Source organism: Pseudonaja textilis, chromosome 5 (genome assembly GCF_049901715.1).
Source record: "Pseudonaja textilis isolate UNSWEBS1 chromosome 5, rPseTex1.2, whole genome shotgun sequence".
Lineage (NCBI taxonomy): Eukaryota > Metazoa > Chordata > Lepidosauria > Squamata > Elapidae > Pseudonaja > Pseudonaja textilis.
The window spans coordinates 20,535,901-20,558,856 of NC_141994.1; the positions used below are offsets into that span (position 1 = coordinate 20,535,901).

The following is a 22,956-nucleotide window of genomic DNA, read 5'->3' on the forward strand; positions in this document are numbered from 1 at the left end:
CCAATGCAGCATGTAAGTTAGCAATGAGGATTCACCTTATAACTATTTGAGGTTCAACAAATTCCATAATCTGCAGTTAAATCCCATTTTTTGTCAGACGCACTCAAACCCAGCCCACATTACAGTGTGGTTAGCGCACTTTAAAGTCTTGAATGTCTCCATGCTGGCTCAGGAATTCTGGGAGTTGAAGTCCACAAGTCATAAAGGGCCTAGAGTTCTCTACCTCTTATCTACATCAACTCAGCCTCCACTCCCAATGGATGTCAAAACCAGTCCATCTGGAGAGAGAAAAAATCCAGCCTCACAACGTGGCAATAGGCCCCATCCAGTGGTGGGCTGTTGCTGGTTTGGACCGGTTCTAGTGAACTGGTATGAACGATGATCAGTTGGCCTTGCCCACCCTATCCTGTCTTACATTTCCTTCTTTTGCAGCTCAGCTGAGTCACGCGACAGAGTGGATTTATTTATTTGTTTGTTTGTTTGTTTGTTATTGCTGCCTATTCGCCCATGGCGACTCGAGGCAGCTTACACAATGTAAAACCATATTTAAAATAAAAATAAAAAGCAATAAAAACTAACAAAGAGAAACAAATAAATTAATAAAGCACAATGGAACAAAATCTGGAAAAAATAAAAAAATCAACCCCCAACTCCCACCCCAACACCTGGATGACAGCAGATCACACTAGCCATTTGATGGGCTCCATCCCGCTCTGGGTTCCTCAAGCCCGCTGGCAGAACCAGGTCTTCAGCGCCTTCCAGAAGAGTGCAAGAGTGGGGGCCATTCTAATCTTTGAGGGGAATGATATTCCATAGAGAGGGAGCCACCACAGAGAAGGCCCTTCTTCTGAGTCCCACCGGGTGTATCTCCCTCAGGGATGGGACCTGCAGCATTCCCTGCCTCCCTGCTCTGATGGGTCAGGTAGATGTGACCGGCAAGAGATGTTCCCTCAGATAACCCGGTCCCAAGCCATGAAGGCCTTTAAAGGTGACAACCAGCACCTTAAATTGCACCTGGAAGCAAATTGGCAACCCATGCAGCTCCCTCAGGAGAGGTGACACATGTGAACACTGCACCTCAGCTGTTCTACTCACTGGGGAAGCCTAGAAGGTGAGCTGGAGAGGTTCAAGTGGGTGCTTGTTGAATGCTGCCCATCCCTTTAGAGAAGTGGTCCCCAACCCTTTTTGTGCCGCGGCCCAGTACCGGCATCACAAAATCATCCGCGGCCCGGTACCGGCATCAGCACGCATGGCAAGGTGGGCCGAGCGACCAGGCAGCCAGCTGTCCCCTGCTTCTCCCTGCCACCTTCAACTCCTCCTTTGTACCTGTGTCGATGGGCTTCGGGACGGCTTCGGGACGGTCGCTCAGCTAGCCTTGCCTTGGGTGCTGAAAGAATCCTCGCGCCTTAGTTTTGTTCGAAGCCACCACCACCCCCTGGATGAAACTAAGGTACGAGGATTCTTTCAGCACCCAAACGCCGCTTTCTACTCGGAAAAGCTCACCGGAAGCACTTTTTCATCAAAACAAGATGGCGGCGCCTAGCAAACCAGCGGCCCGGTAGAAATTGTTCCACGGACCGGTACCGGTCCGGGGACCGGTGGTTGGGGACCCCTGCTTTAGAGTGTGTGCATTGTCACCTTATAGGCATGCCCAAAGGGAGGCCCTTTCCATATCGTGCCACACCGGTGTGCAGCCAGACCCTCCAAGGCCATGAAGGAAATTCACACCCACTCTATTGTTCCATGCCCAACCAGACTGGATCCATACACGATGCCATGGATGGACATCATGTCCCAAAGGTGGTTTCCCAAACGGCAACTGGACTTACAGGCAGTCCTTGACTTACAACAGTTTGTTTAGCGACCGTTCCAAGTTACAAAGGGGCTGAAAAAAGTAACTTAAGACCGTTTTTCACGGTCTGTGTAGCATCTCCACGATCATGGGATCAAAATGCAGGCCCTTGGCAACTGACTCATATTTATGACCATTGCAATGTCCCAAGGTCATATTGATCCTCTTCTACGACCTTCTGACTAGCAAAACGTCCATGGGGAAGCCAGATTCACTTAATAACCGGATTATTAACTTATCAACTGCAGTGATTCACTTAACAACAATAACAAGAAAGGTCATAAAATGGTGCAAAACTCAACAAATGTCTTGCTTAACAGCAGAAATGTTGAGCTCAATTGAGGTCGTATGTTGAGGACAATCTCTTCGGTTTCCCCTCCCCCCTTTGAAAATGTTTTGCTTCTCATCCAAGAAGCTTCTTCAGTTCTTACAGAACTGTTTCTTGTCATTAGAACATTTGTTGTTGTGTTTTTGTTAAATTATACAGAGATAAATGGAATAAATGAGTGGTGGGATTCAAATAATGTAACAACTGGTTCTCTGCCTTAATGATTTCTTCCAACAACCAGTTCACCAAACTGCTCAGAAAGTTAAAAACTGGTTCTTATGAACCGGTGCGAACTGGCTGAATCCCACCACTGAATAAATGTGAAAAAGAGAACTATGATAAATACATTAATTATGTTTGATAAATTCAAGAATACAATTTAAATGAATTATGAGGATTGTTACAAAGTGATTAACATCAGATTTTATGATCAATTGAACAGATTAATTTATTTGAAATTATACATGATTTAATGTAACTGAAGAGAAAAATACCATGCGGAATCTGGCTTAAAATGTATACGTGTTACATAGTTGTTAGATTATTGTTATTAATTTTTAAGATAATAATTAAAAAGTGTTAATTATTCGGATTTAAAGAGGAGCTAAATAAATGATGTATAAGGTAAAGGGGTAGTACACTCAAATTAGTAATTATAGGGGAAATTTTTTGAATTTTTTGAATTAGGATGGAAGTTTTTGGAATAATGAAATAAGAATATGCGATGAAATAGCAAATGTAACAGATGAAAGGATAAAGCATAATGAATATGAAGATATGAGAATTATTTAAAGTAAAAAGAAATAAGTTAAGAAATGAATAGAAAATAAGTTTGAGAAAAGTATTTGAGAAAATTTATAGAAAATATCTAATGTAATGATATGATATGAAATTAAATGTGAAAGATGGATATGTAAACAAGGTCATGTTTGTATAGAAATGTGAAAACTTGGAATTATGCTGTTCACTAAAAAAGATGTTTCTGAAATGTGAAAAAATAAAAAAAACTTTTTTCAAAAAAAAAAGAAGAAGCAAAAGGTTTTCAAAGGGGCAAAAAAAAAAAAAAAAAAAGGAACAAGTTAAGTCCAGTTGCCTTTTTGGAGAAACCACGACCTGGATGATTGAGAATCTTCGTAGACATGGGGACATCATGGTTTAACGTGTGTGGTGATGCAATGGGGTTCATTCAGTAAGCCAAGGTTAAAACTTCCTGAATGTAGCACATTGTGTAACCACCCTCAGAAAACCCAAGGACACCTCCGCTTCTCTCACCCTCTTCCCAGTTCGTGCCTGTTTTACTGGAACTGAAGTGGGATTTCAGAAGGAGAATCCTTGAAGGGGTGGAGATGGAAGCCAGATGATAGAAAGGGGAGCCGTCTACTTTCTCTATGCCCTGCAGGAAAGGCCTGGAAGAGGCTTCTGGAAGGAGACCAGAGCAAGGAAGAACAGCTCGGTGGCACAGTGATTAGAGTGCAGTACTGCAAGCTACTGCAAGTACTGACTGCCAGCTGCCTGCAGTTTGGCCGTTCGAATCCCACCAGGCTCAAGGTTGACTCAGCCTTCCATCCTTCCAAGGTGGGTAAAAGGTTCTATCATATCACATGACCTAAAATGGACAGCTAACATCAAAAACGTCATCCAAAAAGCACAACAAAGAATGTTCTTTTTGTGCCAACTCAGGAAGCTCAAACTGCCCAAGGAGCTGCTGATCCAGTTCTACAGAGGAATGATGGAGTCTGTCATCTGCACCTCTAAAACTGTCCGGTTTGGTTCTGCAACCCACAGGACAGGCAGAGACTTCAGAGAGTAATTAGGACTGCAGAAAAAACAATTGCTACCAACCTGCCTTCAATTGAGGACCTGTATACTGCACAAGTCAAAAAGAGGGCTGTGAAAATATCTACAGACCCCTCACATCCCGGACATAAACTGTTTCAACTCCTACCCTCAAAACGACGCTGTAGAGCACTGCACACCAGAACAACTAGACACAAAGACAGTTTTTCCCCCAATGCCATCACTCTGCTAAACAAATAATTCCCTCAACCCTGTTCAACTATTACAAAGTCTGCACTACTATTACTGTTAATCTTGTCATCCTTACCACCCACCCCCTCCCACTTGTGACTGTATGACTGTAACTTTGTCACTTGTATACTTATGATTTATATTGACTGTGATTGATTGCTTATTGTACCCTATGACTATCATTAAGTGTCGTACCTTATGATTCTCGACTCTTGATGAATGTATATTTTCTTTTATGTATACTGAGAGTATTTACACCAAGACAAGTTCCTTGTGTGTCCAATCACACTTGGCTAATAAAGTATTCTATTCTATTCTAAAATGAGGACCCAAAATTGTTGGGGACAATACGCTGATTCTGTAAACTGCTTAGTGGGGGCTGTAAAGTACTACGAAGCAGTATATAAGTCCAAGTGCTATTGCTAATAGTTGGGATGCAGAAAGAAAACCAGGCCATTCTCCGAGCAGAAAGGCCCAGCTTCCCAGCCTACAACAAACCAGGAATGACAGGAAGTGGGGGAGGAAGCAAAAAGATCCACAAACCCTGTTTACAAACACACAGACACACACACACACACACACACACACACACACAACACACGGAATTGGCTTCTTCTTCCCCAGCTTGTGTTCCTGCACCACAACAGCAATCGACACTCCCTTTTTCAAGGTTACAACACCTGGAAGGAATCTCTGTTGCTATTTTAACTGCTCTTCAAAACCATGCAAAACATTTTGAATTGTTCCAGAAATTCCCTGCCTCCACGCTCCTCCCAGTTAAACAACAACTGCCTCCAAGAGAGAGAGAGAGAGAGAGAGAGAGAGATATTTTGTCTATATGACTTCCTTCCCACTTTTCCCTGTGCGTATTTCGTTGTGCTTTCCCACTGCATAGAAGTAAATACAGGTTGTCCTTGACTTACAACACTTCATTTAGTGATTGTTCCAAGTTACAATGACACCGCAAGAAGAATGACAATTTTTCACACTTATAACCTTTGCAGCATCCGTGATTTACATATGGATGATTGACAACTGACTCACATTTGTGATGCTTGCAGTGTCCCAGAGTCACGTGACTCTGCGACCTTCCAATGAGAAAAGTCAATGGGAAAGCTAGGCTCACTTAACAACTGGGTGACTAATTTAAGAACTGCAGTGATTCGCATAACAACCGTAGCGAGAACAGTATTAAAATGAGGCCAAACTCACTTACCAAATGTCTCATTCAACGACAGAAATGTTGGTCTCAATGGGGGTAGTAATTTGAGGATGACCTGTACCCAGTAACCGAGCAAGACATTTGAACCTGATTCTCTTTCTGTATTTATCTATTTTAATAAGTGGTGGGATTCAGAAAAATTTACTAGTGGTTCTGTGGGTAGGGCTTGGTGGGCGTGATTTGGCTTGATGGGCGTGGCAGGGGAAGGATACTGCAAAATCTCCATCCCCTCCCACTCCTGGGGGAAGGTTATTATAAAATCCCATTTCCTCCCCACCCCACTAACCTGCTTTCCAGCTCCGTTCTCCTGTGCAGGGCAACCAAAGGAGACACAGCCAATCAACTGGGACTCAGGAGGCAGAGGAGAGATGGGGGCGGAGCCGGTCAGAGGTGGGATTTGACGGTTCTCCAAACTACTCAAAATTTCCGCTACTGGTTCTCCAGAACTGGTCAGAGCCTGCTGAAGACCACCTCTGATTTTAAGGATTATTTTTACACGATGTCTCCTAAAGCAGGGCTCTCCAACCTTGTCAACTTTGGGACTTGTGGACTTTAACTCCCAGAGTTCCTCAGCCAGCTGTCCCAAAGTGTTTTTTACTACTTGTATCAGGCTAAAGATGCAAAGATTGCGCATCCAGAAATACTTCTGCCGCAGGAGACCATAATTCAATCTGTGGGCTCACTTAAATAACTACTTTGATAACATATGTACAGCTTAAAGCTTGAAACTGTTTGACTCATTCTTTCAGGTTCTCTGGTATCTCGTATTCAACCCTAATCGTTAATCAGGCCACCAAAGATGTTTCAGGCCAGTCAAGTAATACTTTGTTCTCAATTTTGGGGGGAGAAAAGACACTACAGGTTGTCTTTGACTTACGGCCACGATTGAGCTCAAAATTTCTGTTGTTAAGTGAGACTTTGGTTTGGTGAGTTTTACAACTTTTCTCGCCACAGTTGCTAAGTGGATCACCGCAGTTGATAAGTAAATAAGCTGGTTGTTAAGTGAATCTGGCTTCCCCTTTGACTTTGCTGGTCAGAAGGTCGCAAAAGGGGATCCCATGACCCCAGGATGCAGCAACCGTCATAAACGTGAACCAGTTGCCAAGTGTTTGAATTTTGATCATGAGACCATGGGGATGCTGCCATTGTAAAAAACAGCCCTAAGTTGCATTTTTCCTGTGACGTTGTAAGTTTGAACGATCACTGAATGAACTGTTGTAAGTCAAAGACCACCTGTATAACTTCAATTTCACTGAAATTATGGCCAGTACTATAAAAAACTTTGCTGTATCTTTGTTGTGGCCTGCCAGTGGCCAGTGGGGAGGCTGGGGAGGAACATGGCCCAGTCCTAGAGTCTGGGGAACGCTCAGGCGAGGGCTCTGTGTCGGAGGCAGAGGTGGGGCCAGGGCCGTCCGACAGTTATCAGCTGCCTTTGGAGTCAGAGGTCAGTGGGGCAGAAGAACAGCTGGAGCCTGTTTTCAATGTGTGCATGTGCAGAACTGCCAGAAGAAGGGAACAGCTAAGGAACAAGGGTCGACTTGGGAGTAAGGGCACAGGTGGGCAGTGAATGGCCCTTCCCAGAGGGAATAAAAGAGGAGCAAAAAGGGAGTGAGGCTTGCAGGAGACAATTAGTTCAATTCATTAGGGTGAAGATCTGCTCCTGACTTCTTGCCAAGTAACTGCTGCTACAGCGTGGCGTTTGGAAGATATCGGCCTGGCAACTCTCCAAGCCTGATAAGGTCTGTGGTTGTAATTCACCTTTGAAAAACCGTTTGCCGGGACTTTGCTGGAGAGGAATTCACTTTAACCTAAATAAAAGGGGTTTTATTGGGACGAGGACTCTGCCTTGGGAAACCTAGGTCAGAACACATTTTAAAGCACACATTTGAAAGCCTGTCGTATACAAAGTATAATTTCTGTATTTTAAATTACAGACATTACTATGAGAAACTTCTTTTACGATTCGTACTGTCTTGACCATTGCTGCGGACATCCCTATATTACTTGAAGTTTAACAATGGCTGGTAGCTTTTAAAACAATCCAACATATTCAGTTATTTAAACTAATTAAACAAATATTACATTGTAAGCCAACCAACCAGAGTCTCTCTCTCTCTCTCTAACAGAGAGATGGGTGACAGAAAAAGGTAAACAGGTAAATGAATAAAATATTGAAAACTTTAACCTAATTCTATGTTTGTAAACTGCCTCTTTGTCTACTTTGATTTTCTCTCACTGCTTCCTTTAGGTGTGTTTTTCCCTTTTTCTTCTTTCCCCTTTTCTTAATAAATATATAACCACACAAAGAGAAGTTAAAATCCTATCAACATATTTATACTTGCCCAGAAAGGCAAACATTGCATATTTATAGCATCTTATAAACAAACATCTCTTGTTGAGAAGCTCAACTTCGGGGAATGGTTGGTTTCGTTCACCCAAAGTGAAATCCCCTTTTGTAAGTCCCAACTTGTGAGAAGCCAAATTCTGATTTTAATCAGCCAATTAACAGAGACACACATTAAATCCCAGCCCAGATTAGTAGCAGAACCTGTTTCCCAACAGGTGCCGTTTTGTCTGTGTGAACTAATGTGTGTGTTTGTGTGTGTGTGTGTGTGTATTCTGCACTACGCAAAATGAAATAAAGGTAGTCCTCAATTTATGACAATGGAGTCCCAAATTTTCATTGCTAAGTGAGACATTTGTTAAGTGAGTTTTGCTCCATTTTACCATCTTTCTTGCCACCATTGTTAAGCGAACCACTGCGGTTGTGATTCTTAGAAACACAGTTATTTGGGGCTTGCATTTTTACTGGTTTATCAAAATATAAAATACAAAAAGATTTTTTAAAAATAATAATAATAGAAAACCAGGAGGGGGAGGTAAAAATTTAAAAATGGTGTAATGAGGGAAAAGGAAAGGAAAAGGCACCCATTTCCAACTCTATAGAACAGTGGTGGCTAATCTTTTTGGGCTCCTGTGCCAAAAATTGTGCGCGCGCTTCCATGCCTCGCGCTCGCATACCAGCACCCAGAAGGCAATGCACCCCACCACGCCCCTTACTCATGTGCGTGCAATCCCCACCCCCACCACCCCCTTACCTGCACTGCACCTCACAGCTGATTTTTGGCTGGTTTGAGGCCTTTTTTGGCCTCCCAGAGGCTTGAGGAAAGCTTCTGCAGACTTTGCAGGCTGAAAACTAGGCCCGTTTCATCACTTCCAGTATTTCCAGAAAAACAGGAAGTGATGAAATGGGCGTAGTTTTCGGCCTGCAAAGCCTGCAAGGAGCCTTCCTCAAGCCTCTGGGAGGCCGAAAAAGGTCTCAAACCCACCAAACATCAGCTGTGAGGCGTGTGCATGAGCAGTGAGGTAAGTCTGCCTGCAGCTCGCATGCCGGCACAAGTGGCTCCGTGTGCCACCTGTGGCACGCATTCAATTGGTTCGCCATCACAGCTATAGAAAATAACATCACAACCTCATTTTTTTTTACTTTTACACAACAGTACACACTAGCCATTTCGATAACAATGGACCTGTCTAATTAGCAAAAACAAAATCAAAGTTTCAATTTTTGTTCGTTTTCATGGCAAGCACAATATCCGGACACAATTTCCCCCAAAGGAACAAGGTTAAATATATCCTCTTCTCAGGATAAAAGAATTCATTCGACCCGCTCTGTAACATGGTTGTTAAGTGAATCTGGCTTCTTCCCCCATCGTCCTTGCCAGAAGGTCGCAAAAAGGGGATTGTGTAACCTCGGGACAATGCAGCCAAGGTTGTAAGCCAGTGGTGAGATTCAAAATGTTTTACTACCGGTTTCATGGGTGTAGCTTGTTGGACGTGGCAGGGGAAGGATACTGCAGAATCCCCACCCCACTAACCTGCTTTCCAGCTCCGTTCTCCTGTGCAGGGCAACCAAAGAAGACCCAGCCAATCAGCTGAGACTCAAGAGGCAGAGAATAGATGGGGGAAGGGGCCAAGCAGAGGTTGTATTTGCCAGTTCTCCAAACTACACAAAATTTCCGCTACCAGTTCCCCAGAACTGGTCAGAACCTGCTGAATACCACCTCTGTTGTAAGCGTGAAAAAATGGTCACAACGAGTCACTTATTTCAGGGCCGTTGTAACTTCAGTCACTAAACAGTCCGTTGTACGTTGAGGACTAGCTATAATGAACTCTACAGAGATGGGAGGCGGGGGTTATGAAAGACACTCATAGATAACCCAAAGCATTCAAACCTTGGGGTGAAGGAAGGAAGATGGCAAGAGGGCATTTTTGAGCCCACTTGCCCAGCTGTAAAAAGCAATTAATAAAATCTGAAGAATTTACAAGTGTGTGTGTGTGTGAGGGGGGATATATTATATGTTTTGATAAGGCCGAGAAACGGTTCCGTCCTGTTTTTTCTACTTCTTTTAAAAAGTGCAAGCTTGCCATCCTGCCTGTTTTAAGAGTTGCGGTCAGTAATGAGAGTTGGAGGATGAATTCACCCCCACCTCTTTTTAAAATGAATGCTTTCACAGGATTAAATAATAAAGGGGCATGAAAGCAATCCAGGAAGTTTTCTCGCTGCCATTAACCTTCCTTGGAGAATAGCTTTGCGGGCAGCAGCAAACGAACAGCTTATTGGCACTGAACAGTTTTTAACAGCATGAGAAAATATATTCTGCCCAGACAATCATGTCTGATATAATTGATCATTACGGCTTAGTGGATCATTTTTTAAAACCGTTAAGACTGAAAAGCAAAAAAACTGCATCTAATTGAGTATTTTGTCCCAATTTGAAGAGGAACAAAATGATTCGTTTACGCTGCACATACCACCAGCAGGTACCAACAATTTAAAATAAACTCTGCTGATTAAAGTATAGGTTGAATAGTTTTATGATCCTAATTCATTTAAGATCCCCTGTTTTTTCTCCCCAAATCCACACCACAGCTTGTTGCTTTATTAAACAAGCGCATTATTTTGTTAAAATTGAAAATATTCAGAATGTTAAAGTATACATCCGATTGAATAGAAAGCAGGGGATAGGGTCAAAGGTCAACTCTTATTGGGCCTCTATTGAGTGGAATTTCCATTGTTTTGTTATGCTGCTTGCTTCTAAGTTCCAAAGTTTCGAACAACAGCACTTAAGACTTATATACCGCTTCATATTGCTTTATAGGACTCTCGGTTTATAATGCCAGCGTATTGCCCCCGCAACAATCTGGGTCCTCATTTTACCCACCTCGGAAGGAGGGAAGGTTGAGTCAACCTTGAACTGGTCAGGATCGAACTCTTGCCTGTGGGCAGAGTTAACCTGCAATACTACGTTCTAACCACCGCACCACCACGGTTTAGATAGCAGTAGCAATAGCACTTAGACCAGTGGTGGGATTCAAATTTTTTTTACTACCGGTTCTATGGGCGTGGCTTGGTGGGCGTGGCAGGAGAAGGAAACTGTAAAATCTCCAATCAGAGATGGTATTTGCCAATTCTCCGAACTACTCAAAATGTCCGCTACCGGTTCTCCAGAACTGGTCAGAACCTGCTGAATACCACCTCTGGCTTAGACCTATATACCATCCCCTAGTGATTACAACACCCTCCGGGCAGTTTATAATGCTAGCGTATTTCCCCCTCAACAATCTGGGTCCTCATTTTACCCACCTCGGGAGGATGGAAAGTTGAGTCAACCTTGAACCAGTCAGGATTGAACTCCTGGCTGGGAACAGAGTTAGTCCGCAACTCGGCATTCTAACCACTGTGTCACCACAGCTCCTACTAAACCTGTCAGCTACTGGGAAATCAATCGAGAGCAAGGGAGGATCTTTAGGCTCAAAATGGTGGGGAGTTTCCCCAAGATATCCCAGGGCCCTTTGCAATCTTACCTCCCACAGCACAGATCAACAATCAAGGTTTAACTGATCCCTCTGAATTTGCTCACCTCTGTATTGAATCTGAGCCAATAGGTGCCTTTAATAAATGAAAAGAAGAAGTAAAGCAAAACCTGGCATCTTCTCGATCAACAAAGGGCAACTATTTCCTGCTAAGCTTCACCTTACCTGGAGGCATTTGCTGAAACCAACTGGCCAAGCCAGGTGCCTTTCAATCTTTCTGCTAAGCTTCTTCCTTTCTACCCAAGACAAAATATGTCGTGTACTGAATGCCTTTGTGGACTTTACTTGAAAGCTGTCTGAGAATGGGGTAATAGCTGGCCAAGGGCTTCTTCACACAATTCTCAAAGCTCATGGTGGAAAAGCCAGACCTACAGGCGACACTCAGTATTCTCCCTTCACCTATATCAAACCACATGAAAGTTGCAAGCCAAAGAAGAGGCGGTCAACCTATTTTTCCAATGCACCAGAAGGCAGGACAAGAAGCAATGGATGGAAACTAATTAAGGAGAGAAGCAACCTAGAACTAAGGAGACATTTCCTAACAGGGAAGACAATTAACCAACGGAACAGCTTGCCATCAGACGCTGTAAATGCTCCAACACTGGAGGTTTTGAAGAGAATGGGCAGCCATTTGTCTGAAGTGGCACAGGGTTTCTTGCTAAAGCAGGGGTTGGACTAGAAGACCTCCAAGGTCCCTTCCAACTCTGATGTTCTAAATCAGGGCTGTCAAACTCCCGCGGGCCAGATGCGTCATGTGCTGGCCACGCCCGGTTTAGCAAAGTAGGGGAAAAAAGTCGCAATACATCACGTGACACCTCCATGACAACGTGAGTTTGACACTCCTAAGAGTTCTAAATTATAAAATAATACAGCATCCTGGAGAACTTAAGCCTGTAAAGTGAAATTTCCCCATGTTTGAGAATTATGATCCGTGTATTGTGAGGGTCGCAGCATATTGTGGAAATAACTTTTGGAGAGATGGTAGCTCCTAGCCACTAAGCCAGGGGTCTTCAAACGTGGCAGCTTAAAGACTTGTGGACTTCAACTCCCACAATTCCTCCTCTGATCCTGTTAGCTCAGGAATTCTGGGAGTTGAAGTCCACAAGTCTTAAACGTGCCAAATTTGAAGAGCCTTGCACTAAACCGTTGTAATTTTGTGTTTCTGCTCAACAAAATTGTAGGTCCCGATGGGGGTCTTCATCCCAGCAATATACCTTTCCAAGGCAAGAGACCCTTTTAGAGGTGGCCGGAGAACACATCCAACACAGCTTCAAACAGTGAACTGGGCAAAGTGGAACAGTCACACAACTCAGGCTTTCAAAAGCTCCTGCACAATGACGACACCTGTTCCACTTACGCCTCTGTTTCCCATAAATCAATGGCTTCCCACTCCTGCAGCCAGCTGCCAGAAAGGGTTTCGTCGTGAGCTCTCTGGTTTAGTTCACTATCATCATCAACTATTCACTAAGCCCCAGTTGTCCATTCCGATCTGTGACTGACAAGTCAGTTTCTGAGAGCATGGCAACAGCACAGCCCCACCCAGGAAGCCGAGAGCAAGCAGAGACAAGTTTTCAGAGAGGCACACACGCTCAGGCAATCCCTGGTTTGTTTTTTGTTTTTTTTGCTAACTTATGAAAAGGAGGACTTAAGGAACATGAAAAGAAAAAACGACGCAACCCAAACAACCAGCCAGATCTGCAAGTACCAGCGTCTTCTGCGAAAGGTATTTTGCTTCTGTTTATCCCAGCAAGGGAAAAACACAATTCAGCAGGAATCCAAGTCCATCTGGGACCACCCACACTTCTCCAAGTCAACTGAGATGATTGAAGGCCTGGAGATGAATATATATGAAGAACGGCTAGTATTTGGGTGTGGCTAGCCTAGAGAAAAGAAGGGCTAGGCGTGACATGATAACAGTATTTCAGTATTTGAGGGGCTGCCACAAAGAGAAGGGGGTCAATTTATTTTCCAAAGCACCAGAAGGCAGGACAAGAAACAATGGATGGAAACTAATCAAGGAGAGAAGCAACCTAGAACTAAGGAGACATTTCCTAACACCGAGAGTAATTAATTCAGTGGAACAGATTGCCTTCAGAAGCTGTGGGTGTTTCATCAGTGGAGGTTTTCAAGAAAAGACTGGACAGCCCTTTGTATGAAATAGTATAGGGGGTTGGACTAGACGACCTCCTAGGACCCTTCCAGCTCTATCCTGGCTGAATTGAATCGAAGCGTCAATAAACTATATAATAAGTTCTGTATCAAGAGTAAAATCTTGCGTCCTTCTCGGTGGTTTTCCGTCTCTACCTGGAGGGAAGATTCCCTCAACCAGAAAAGTCACTTTGTGTACAAGTTAGGTAATCTCCCCATCTGATTAATGCTGGAAGGAGAAGCAGAAAGTTTCAGAGAGGGTGGAAAATTCTAGGAGAACTTAGTTGAGGACGATTTTCTCATGACTCAAAAACCTTTCATGTCTCTTTCAGAAAAGCAAATGAGCGTTAATATGCATCTAGATGAAGTCAAGTGTACTACAGAATATTCCTCAATTTTTCCTGGGGGCTCAGCTATCATTGGAGATAGAGAGTTGATGCCAAAGGGAATATATGTATTTTCTTAAAGCAAAAGTGAGGCAAAACCCAATACACAATACCAAGATACACAATTCCATGGTACAAAACAGAAGGTCAAATCCAAAGTACCATCTGCACACTTCGAAAAGGAAGCAGGAAGTCCTTGTTCCAAGCAGGCCTCTTCACCATTAAGGGTTTTTTCAAACAATTTAACAACTTGAGAAGAATTCCAGAGGCCTCCAACAACCCTTAGTGAGGTCACAAACCTTGTAACCCCAGAACCCCTAAAGTCAATAGACTCTGGTGAGGTTTCCACAATACCCAGTTGAGGAACAAACCCACATTTGTGGATTGGCCCAACAGTGAATAAGCTAGCCAATATCTGGATCCATTTAGAGCACTTTCCTACTCTGGGTAACTTGTAGATTCAAGGCCATAAGCAAGCCATTCAGCAGGGTCAATCCTGGAGAAGGAGGTGTGGATAGATGGGGCCTGGAGAAGTTCCTCACCTCACCTCACCTCACCTCAACCAACCAACCAACCAACCAACCCATCCTTTATTGGGGTCAGAAACCAGTGTACAACCAAGAAGAAAATAAAAAAAAACCTTCTAGGCCCAGAAGCATATAAGAAACATTGATTTGTATTACTTCGTGTGTATGGGCATATTTTCGTTGCTTATGCAATTTAAAAGACTAGGCCCACATCTTGGTCCATGGTCTCCTCAGGTGGGGCTAGAGGTGTCAACACAAGGCAATATGGCAGCCACAACTACACCAAACTGAAAGGGAGGAGAGAGAGAGAGGAGGGCTTTGTGAGGTTTCAGCCTCCATCTTGACTTTTTTGACTCCCTGGGAAAAAGAACCTTTTCCCAAAGAAGCTGGGGGTTTATACACCACCACCCCAAATCTCATTTCTTTTCTTTTCTTTTTCATTTTTTCTCATCAAGCCTCTGTGGCCAAAGGCTGGAAATGCAGATCACGCTTGAAGCTGGTGTTTTACTTTTTTCTTCTTCTTCAAATTACTACATTTCTTCCTCCCTCCCCCCCCCCCCCCCCCCCAGCGGTGGAGGAGTGGCAAAGGCGGGCAGTCTGCCAACCAGCTGCCAGATCCCCCCTTCAAACAAAACCCAACAACAACAACAACAACCCAACCCCAGGGGGATCGATCCTCCAAGCCGCTCCTTCGGTCGACCCACCTTCCGCCAAACGGCCTTTTTCCTACCTATTTTTGCAGCGGTGGAGGGGAAAGCTTGGTGGGGACTTTCTGGGCGACCCCTCGTCGCCTTGGTTCCCCCCCCCTCACGGCTCGGGGATCGAGCGAGTCCATCAAGCAGAGCTCCGCATTTATCCCCCGGGGGTTCCTGAACGACTTAAGCCCGGCGCCCGCTTCTTCCCGCACCCCAGCCTTGCAACGACTCTCGCCCCCTCCTCAATTTTCCTAAGCGACGCAGAAAACCCCGACACAACCAGCCGCCCCCCACCAATCTCTCCGCCCCCTCCAGCACCACTGACGGAGCAGCCCCCGCGGCGAAAGGGAAGCGCCCGGGCCGTTCTCACCTGGCGTCCCAGGTGTGCGGGAGCCCCCAAAAGGTGATGCTGGCGGGCTGGCCCTTCCCGATTGGAAAGCTGCTCCCCTCCCCCCCCCACAAATCCCCACTCCCTCTCTCCCCAGGCTCTCTGCACGTGCTCAGAGACCTCTCCCCGCGATTCCCCTGGGGTTTTTTTGCGGGGGGGAGAAACTCCCCCACCCTCACCCCCCACTCCAGCCACACCTGCCTAAAAAATGCCCACCTACCCAGAAAATGAAATTGAAGCCGAAGAGCAGGTATTTGATACACTTGGTGCCTCCTTTGACCGGCATCGCGCCGGGCGAGCGAGCGGGCGGGCGAGGCGGAGGATGAAGTGGTGGAGAAGGCGAGGAAGGTGCGCTGGAGCCGGGGAAAGTGGCGGCGGCGGCGGCGGCGGCGGTTTTGCTGCTCGGCGGAGTTTGAACAGGTGCTTCTCTCTCGATCTCTGTCTCTTTCTTTCTTTCCAGCAGATACTCGCGGTGGTTCTTCCAGTCGAGCCTCGCCCCAGCTTCTCCGACAGCCCCAGCTCAGCCTCGCCCTGCCCTCTTTCCCTTCCTCCCCCCCGAGGGCTCCGGTCCTGCCCGGCCCTCCTCCTCCTCCTCCCTCCTCCGGAGAGCCACACCTTTGGGTCGGGCCGGGAAGGAGGCCAGGCATGGGTTCCCTAAGCGGCATTCCCCACCCCTCCTGTTATGTATTGCTTCTTGCCTACTGAAGCCTACTCACACAATCCTCACTCTCCTCCCACCTTCTCTCCTCTCCCCTCCCCTCTCGGCCCACCTGCCTGCTCCGAACCATCTTCCCTGCGGCATCCATGCCGCCTTTACAGCATTATGGGGGGGCCCGGGGCAAAGCAGTTGTATTGGAGCCCCTACCACAACTACTCTTAGGGATAAAAATATAAATGGTCGGCCAGATTCAACACATTATGTATTTTATTGGCACTTCCAACAAGTCAATTTGATAATTATGTTGCTGGATTTACAGGTTTACAGATAATCAGAGTTGGAAGGGGCCTTGTAGGTCATCTAGTCCAACCCCCCACCTAAGCAGGAGACCCTACACCATTTCTGACAGATAGGGGTCCAATCTCTTCTTGAAAGTCTCAAGTGATTAGGGACTTCTGTCCTCACTGTGAGTTGTATTGGGGAGGGGGATGCACAAAGGGAAGCTTAGCCAATCTCGTACACATGTTGTACTGTGACAATAAAGGTAATAATAAGTGATGACGCTCTGACAACTTCCAAAGGCAACTTCTATTCCATTGGTTGATTATTCTCACTGTCAAAGTATCTCATTATTTCCAGGTTAAATCTCTCCTTGTCCAGTTTCCATCCTTTATTCCTTGTCTGGCCTTCAGATGCCTTGGAAAATAGCTTGACCCCCTTCTCCTCTCTGTGGCAGCCCCTCAAATACTGGAAGACTGCTCTCCTGTCTCCCCTGGTCCTTCTCTTCACTAGACTAGCCAAGCCCAGTTCCTGTAACTGTTCTTCATATGTTTTAATCTCCAGTCCCTTAATCATCTTAGTTGCTCTTCTCTGCACTCTTTCTAGAATCTCAACATCTTTTTTATAATGTGGTGAACAAAACTGGATATACCTTGTATCATATAACCACTCTATAAAGCCTTAGTAAGACCACACCTGCATCCAGTTTTGTTCACAGCATTTCTATGTTCTATAAACATATATCAGTTTCTATAAACATCCGTCGGTTTAATTGATAAAACCCAGAATCAACGTTTCATTGTTTTCCCACCTCTAGCCCAAAGTCCAGAAGCATTTCCAAATAGAAACAAAAGTACTTATATTCTTTTCTTTGATCAAAACAGTCAATTTAGCCATCTTGGCCAACTCCATCAGCTTCTGCAGCCATCCGTCCATGGTGCAAATCAAAATATCCTTCCATTTTTTTGTCCATACTGTTTTGCTGTTGTCAACCTATCTAAGATCAAAGTTCCAATATTTTTTCCCCAGGTGTGTGGTAATAGTTCAAAAAAAAGGGTGCCCAGGATGAGATGGATCTTTGATAAGAATGTTTTGAACATTCTTAAGGCAGCGGGAGCTACAAAGCTCTTCCAAAGAGGGGAGAGGGCAACCCATGATCTTCTGGGCAATGACATTAACCCTCTGGAGTGCTGTCCTATCTGCCCCTGTACAATTGGCAAACCATACACAGGTGCAGTGAGTTAAAATGCTCTCTATGGTGCAGAGGAAGAAGGTCACCAGCAGTTTTTCATTCAGTTGTTGTTTTCTGAGAAGCCTCAGGTAGCATAATCTCTGCTGGGCCCTTTTGATCAGGGCTGCAATGTGGGCACCCCAGGTCAGGTCCTCTTTTAGGTTATAAGGCATGGTTATATAAAAAAAAAAAAAAAGATTGTATAGAGATGGCCAGGCTAACAATGAAAATAGAAGACAGAGAAGATTCAATTTATTATAGGGCCTGGGATGCCTGGTATGAGTGGTTTAGAAATAAAAAGAAAATAAAATGGCAATTAGGAAAAGAGTGAGGGAATATGTAAATATGTAAAATATACCATGGAAAAGATTGATATGTAAGGATAAAAGATACTGATTTATAGCAAGAGTAAGATGTAATGGTAAAGGAATAAGTAAATATACATACTGAAAAATGTGAGGAGATGCAAAAGATATCTTGATAATAATGTATCAAGTTTTATTTTGTTTTTAACATTTGAAAACTTAATAACATTTATTAAAAAAAAGAAATGTCTGCAAGGAAACAACCAAACTCAGAGAGTCAGAGGTGGGATTCAGCAGGTTCCGACCCGTTCTGGAGAACCGGTAGCGGAAATTTTGAGTAGTTCAGAGAACCGGCAAATACCACCTTCTGACTGGAGATTTTACGGTATCCTTCCCCTGCCACGTCCACCACACTGTGCCCACAGAACTGGTAATCAAAAAAATTGAATCCCACCATTGCAGAGAATGTGAAGGACCCCTCATTTCAACCCTGAGCTACAAATATTCTCCTTTATCAATGTGAATTTTGTAACAGCGTAGAATTCTCCATTTTAATGCACAGCTATAGGTCTTGATTGCTACCTCAGATTGCCTTCTTTTTACGATCGCTTAGAGCAGAGGTGGTATTCAGCTTGTACTGACCAGTTCTGGAGAACCGGTAGTGGAAATTTTGAGTCGTTTGGAGAACTGGCAAATCCCACTTCTAACTGGCCTCACCCCCATCTATTCTCTGCCTCCCATTGAGTCCCAGCTGGGACTTCTATTCCCACCCCATTCCAGGGGAAGGATACTGCAAAATCCCACTTCCCACCCCACCCTACTAACCTGCTTTCCAGCTCCGTTTTCCTGTGCCGGGCAACCAAAGAAAACCCAGCCAATCAGCTGGGACTCCATGGGAGACAGGGAATAGATGGGGGCGGGGCCAGTCAGAGGTGGGATTTGCCGGTTCTCTGAATGACCCAAAATCTCCGCTACCGGTTCTCCAGAACTGCTCAGAACCGGCTGGATATTACCTCTGAATGAAAAGGCTTTGCGATTCCTATTGTGGCTCTGCCTTGAAGGAGGTAGATCTTTGTTACGTAGAATAGACTAGCTCAGGCCTTAATGGCCCATTAACAAAGGTTTTTTTTTTGGGGGGGGGTGCTGAGTTGGAATGGAATGGAATGGAATGGAATGGAATGGAATGGAATGGAATAGAATAGAATAGAATAGAATAGAATAGAATAGAATAGAATAGAATAGAATAGAATAAGAATTCTTTTATTGGCCAAGTGTGATTGGACACACAAGGAATTTGTCTTGGTGCAAATGCTCTCAGTGTACATAAAAGAAAAGATATATTCATAAAGAATCATAAGGTTCAACACTTAATAATAGTCATAGGGTACAATAAGCAATCAAATCATACTAGGAAACATGTCAATATAAATCCCAAGGATACAAGCGACAAAGTTACAGTCCTACAGTCACAAGTGGGAGGGGATGGGGGATAAGGAGTGATGAGAAGATTAACAGTAATAGTAGCGCAGACTTTGTAAATAGTTGGACAGTTATCCAGTCTTCATTTTGAGCAGCAAACAGCAGCCGATAAATGGAGTGAGTAAATAGATACCGTGATCACCAACTCTCCATCTGGGAGCTTTTGCTGGCTGTTCAATTTCACGGGGCCCTGTGGAATGTGTCATATTTTTTTCCCACCCCCCATGCTAGTTGGACTGGTTTGGCAACATTACCGTACACGAGAAAAAACCAAGAAGGCCTATCCTGTTTATTGACTGTTTCCTAGTATGATTTGATTGCTTATTGTACCCTGTGACTATTATTAATGGTTGTACCTTATGATTCTTGACTCTTGACAAATGTATCTTTCCTTTTATGTAGACTGAGAGCATTTGCACCAAAGACAAATTCCTTGTGTGTCCAACCACACTTGGCCAATAAAAGAATCCTATTATTCTAGTTATTGGTGTTTAATCAAAGGGAAAGGCACTTAGGAGTATCTACACCAGCAAACAGTGGAAAGAAGGAGTCACAGCCAGTCCTCAACTTACAACAGTTCATTTAGTGACCGTTCGATGTTACAACGGCACCGAAAAATGTGACTTATGGCCGTTTTTCACAGACCTTTACAGCGTTCCCCATGATCACGCTGAAAATTCAGATGCTTGGCAACTGACTCATACTTATGACCCAAGGTTACATGATTCCTTCAGCCAGATCTGCTTAACGACCATGTGACTAACTTAACGGCTTCCCCCTCATACTCTTTCTTTTCTTCCTTGTTTCCTTCCTCCCACCCCTACTTTCCTCCCTCCCTTTCTTTCTTTCCTTCTCCCTCCTTCCCACTTTCTTTCTCCACCCTCTTTCTTTCTTTCTTTCTTTCTTTCTTTCTTTCTTTCTTTCTTTCTTTCTTTCTTTCTTTCTTTCTTTCCTTCTTTCCTTCCTTCCTTCCTTCCTTCCTTCCTTCCTCCCTCCCTCTTTCTTTTCTCCCTCCTCTCTTTCTTTCTTTCTTTCTTTCTTTCTTTCTTTCTTTCTTTCTTTCTTTCCTTCCTTCCTTCCTTCCTTCCTTCCTTCCTTCCTTCCTTCCCCATTCCTTCCTTCCTTCCTTCCTTCCTTCCTTCTTTCCTTCCTCCCTCCCTCCTTCTTTCCCCCTCCCTCCCTTTCTTCCTTTTTCTTTCTTTCCTTCCTTCCTCCCTTCCTTCCCCCTCCCTCTTTCTTTTCTCCCTCCCTCCCTCTTCTTTCTTTCTTTCTTTCTTTCTTTCTTTCTTTCTTTCTTTCTTTCTTTCTTTCTTTCTTTCTTTCTTTCTTTCTTTCTTTCTTTCTATCTTTCCTTCCTTCCCCTCCTCTTTCTTTTCTCCCTCCTTCCCACCTTTCTTCCTTCCTTCCTTCCTTCCTTCCTTCCTTCCTTCCTTCCTTCCTTCCTTCCTTCCTTCCTTCCTTCCTTCCTTTCTTTTCTTTCTTTCTTTCTTTCTTTCTTTCTTTCTTTCCAGCTTTCCTCCCTCTCTCTTGCAACCTTGGCAGCATCCCACGGTGCAAGCAAAGTCAACGGGGAAGCCCGATTCACTTAGCCATGTTATTAAGCTTAACAGCTGCAGCCACCCGCTTAACACCTGTGGTGAGGAGAGTTGTTAAATGGGGCAAAGTTCACTTATCCAACGTTTCCCTCAGCCACCGAAATTCTGGGCTCAGTTGTGTCTGTGAATCAAGGACTACCTGCAATTAGCTCTCTCGTAATTTTCAGGAAGAGCAGCAAAGGGAAGAGCAAATAAAAAGTAGAACAGATGGGCAAAGGAAGACTGAGGAAGAGTCTAAATTTAGCCAAGGAGGTTATCTAATCGCTGGTTTAAAATTACCCTGGGAAAAAGCCACGATTGTTTGGATTTGTGTGTGTGTGTGTGTGTGTGTGTGTGTGTGACAAGTGGCTGTCGCAAGGCTGGTTCTTCACAATGAGTGACATGCACTGTCTTGCACAAGGGGAAAATCCCCACCCCGAAAGAGCTACGTCATTTTCCAGCTTGCGGAATAGGGTGTGCTGAGAGTCAGCCTGGGCTCTACCAAGGTTTCTTTCCCCTACATTTAGCCATTGGGGGAAGAAAAATACAGGCAGTTTCTCTGCAGGACATTTGCTACACTGGTAAATGCAGGTAGTCCTCAATTTACAACAGTTTGTTTAGTCACTGTCTGTAGTAACAGCAACAGTCCTTAGACTTACAAGCAGCTTGTATACACAGATGTTACAAGAGAATGAGGAGTCTGAGTATTATAGGATTTGGGGAAAATCCTATGACTGGATTGAGCTAAGATAGACGGAAGATGGGAAGATTAACGATAAGCAATATATAAATTAATGTTAAATTCTAACATTCACATAAATTGTATATATTTGTAAATAACGCACAAAATAGTAGTATAAGATGAATGCCACAAACTGTTCATGTCAAGATATGTACACTTTTTGTTTGTTTTTAAAGTTATAAAAGATTAATAAAGTTTATTTAAAAAAAAGACTTATATACCGCTTCACAGTGCTTTACAGCCCCCTCTAAGCCATTTACAGAGTCATCATATTGCCTTCAAACAATCTGGGTCCTCATTTTACCCACCTTGGAAGGATGGAAGGCTGAGCCAACCTTGAGCCAGTCAGCATTGAACTGCTGGCAGTCAGCAGAACTAGCCTGCAATACCGCTTTCTAACCACTGCGCCAACATAGATAGATGATAGATCTGTGATGGTGAACCTATGGCACATGTGCCAGAAGTGGCATGCAGAGAGATTGCCCGGAAGAGCCCCACTGCGCATACGCACACATCGCCTGCCCAACAGCTGATTGTCGGGTATCTGGCACACATACACAGGGAGCGGGAGGGGAGGGAGACATGCGCGCACGCACAAAGGCACATGGCGCATATGGGGGAGTCGTGTATGCATGTGCAGAGAGTATGGGGGGCACACTCATTGCCTTCTGGGTGCTGGCACGAGAGCGAGAGCGTGTGCAGTTTTTAGCATGGGAGCCCAAAAAGGTTAGCCACCACTGGGCTATGTTATTTGATTTTTCTCAATGGTTCCCCCTCGCAAGCACTGAGTGAATTGTTCATCTAGCTTGCAATACTTTGACGAGGTGTGAAATGCTCTTGGCTGAATGCCCAGAGGTTCAATTAAGCCTATTAAGAGCTTTCCCTTGCTGCTTGTCTTTCTGAGATTATTGGGGGCTCTCTGAACCCTATAGAGTTTTAGCTGGGGGCTCTCCCGAGCCCCTGCGAGCCCCCAACAGCCCGCCCCTGGGCTTGACTCCATGTTCTTTGTAGCAGTCCCTGAGATGTTGGAACACTGCTATCATGTCACCTCTAGTCCTTCTTTTCATAAGATTAGATATACCCAATTCCAGCAACTGTTCTTTATATGTTTTAGTTTCCAGTTCCCTAAGAACTTTACAGATGAAACTCAAAAAATTGGAATATAGTGCAAAAGTTCATTTATTTCAGTAATGCAACTTAAAAGGTAAAACTAATATATGAGATAGACCAGGGGTAG

At 44.4% G+C, this 22,956-nt stretch overlaps 1 protein-coding gene across 1 annotated transcript in view; it reads right to left on the reverse strand.

Moving 5' to 3' along the window:
* CD9 (CD9 molecule) overlaps nucleotides 1-15,959 on the reverse strand; it is a 33,141-nt gene extending 17,182 nt beyond the window's left edge. The window contains exon 1 of the mRNA XM_087934245.1: nucleotides 15,672-15,959. Coding sequence (XP_087790371.1) covers nucleotides 15,672-15,737 — 66 coding nt within the window. The 5' untranslated portion in view covers nucleotides 15,738-15,959. The remainder of the gene's footprint in view (nucleotides 1-15,671) is intronic.
* Nucleotides 15,960-22,956: the final 6,997 nt, after the last annotated feature.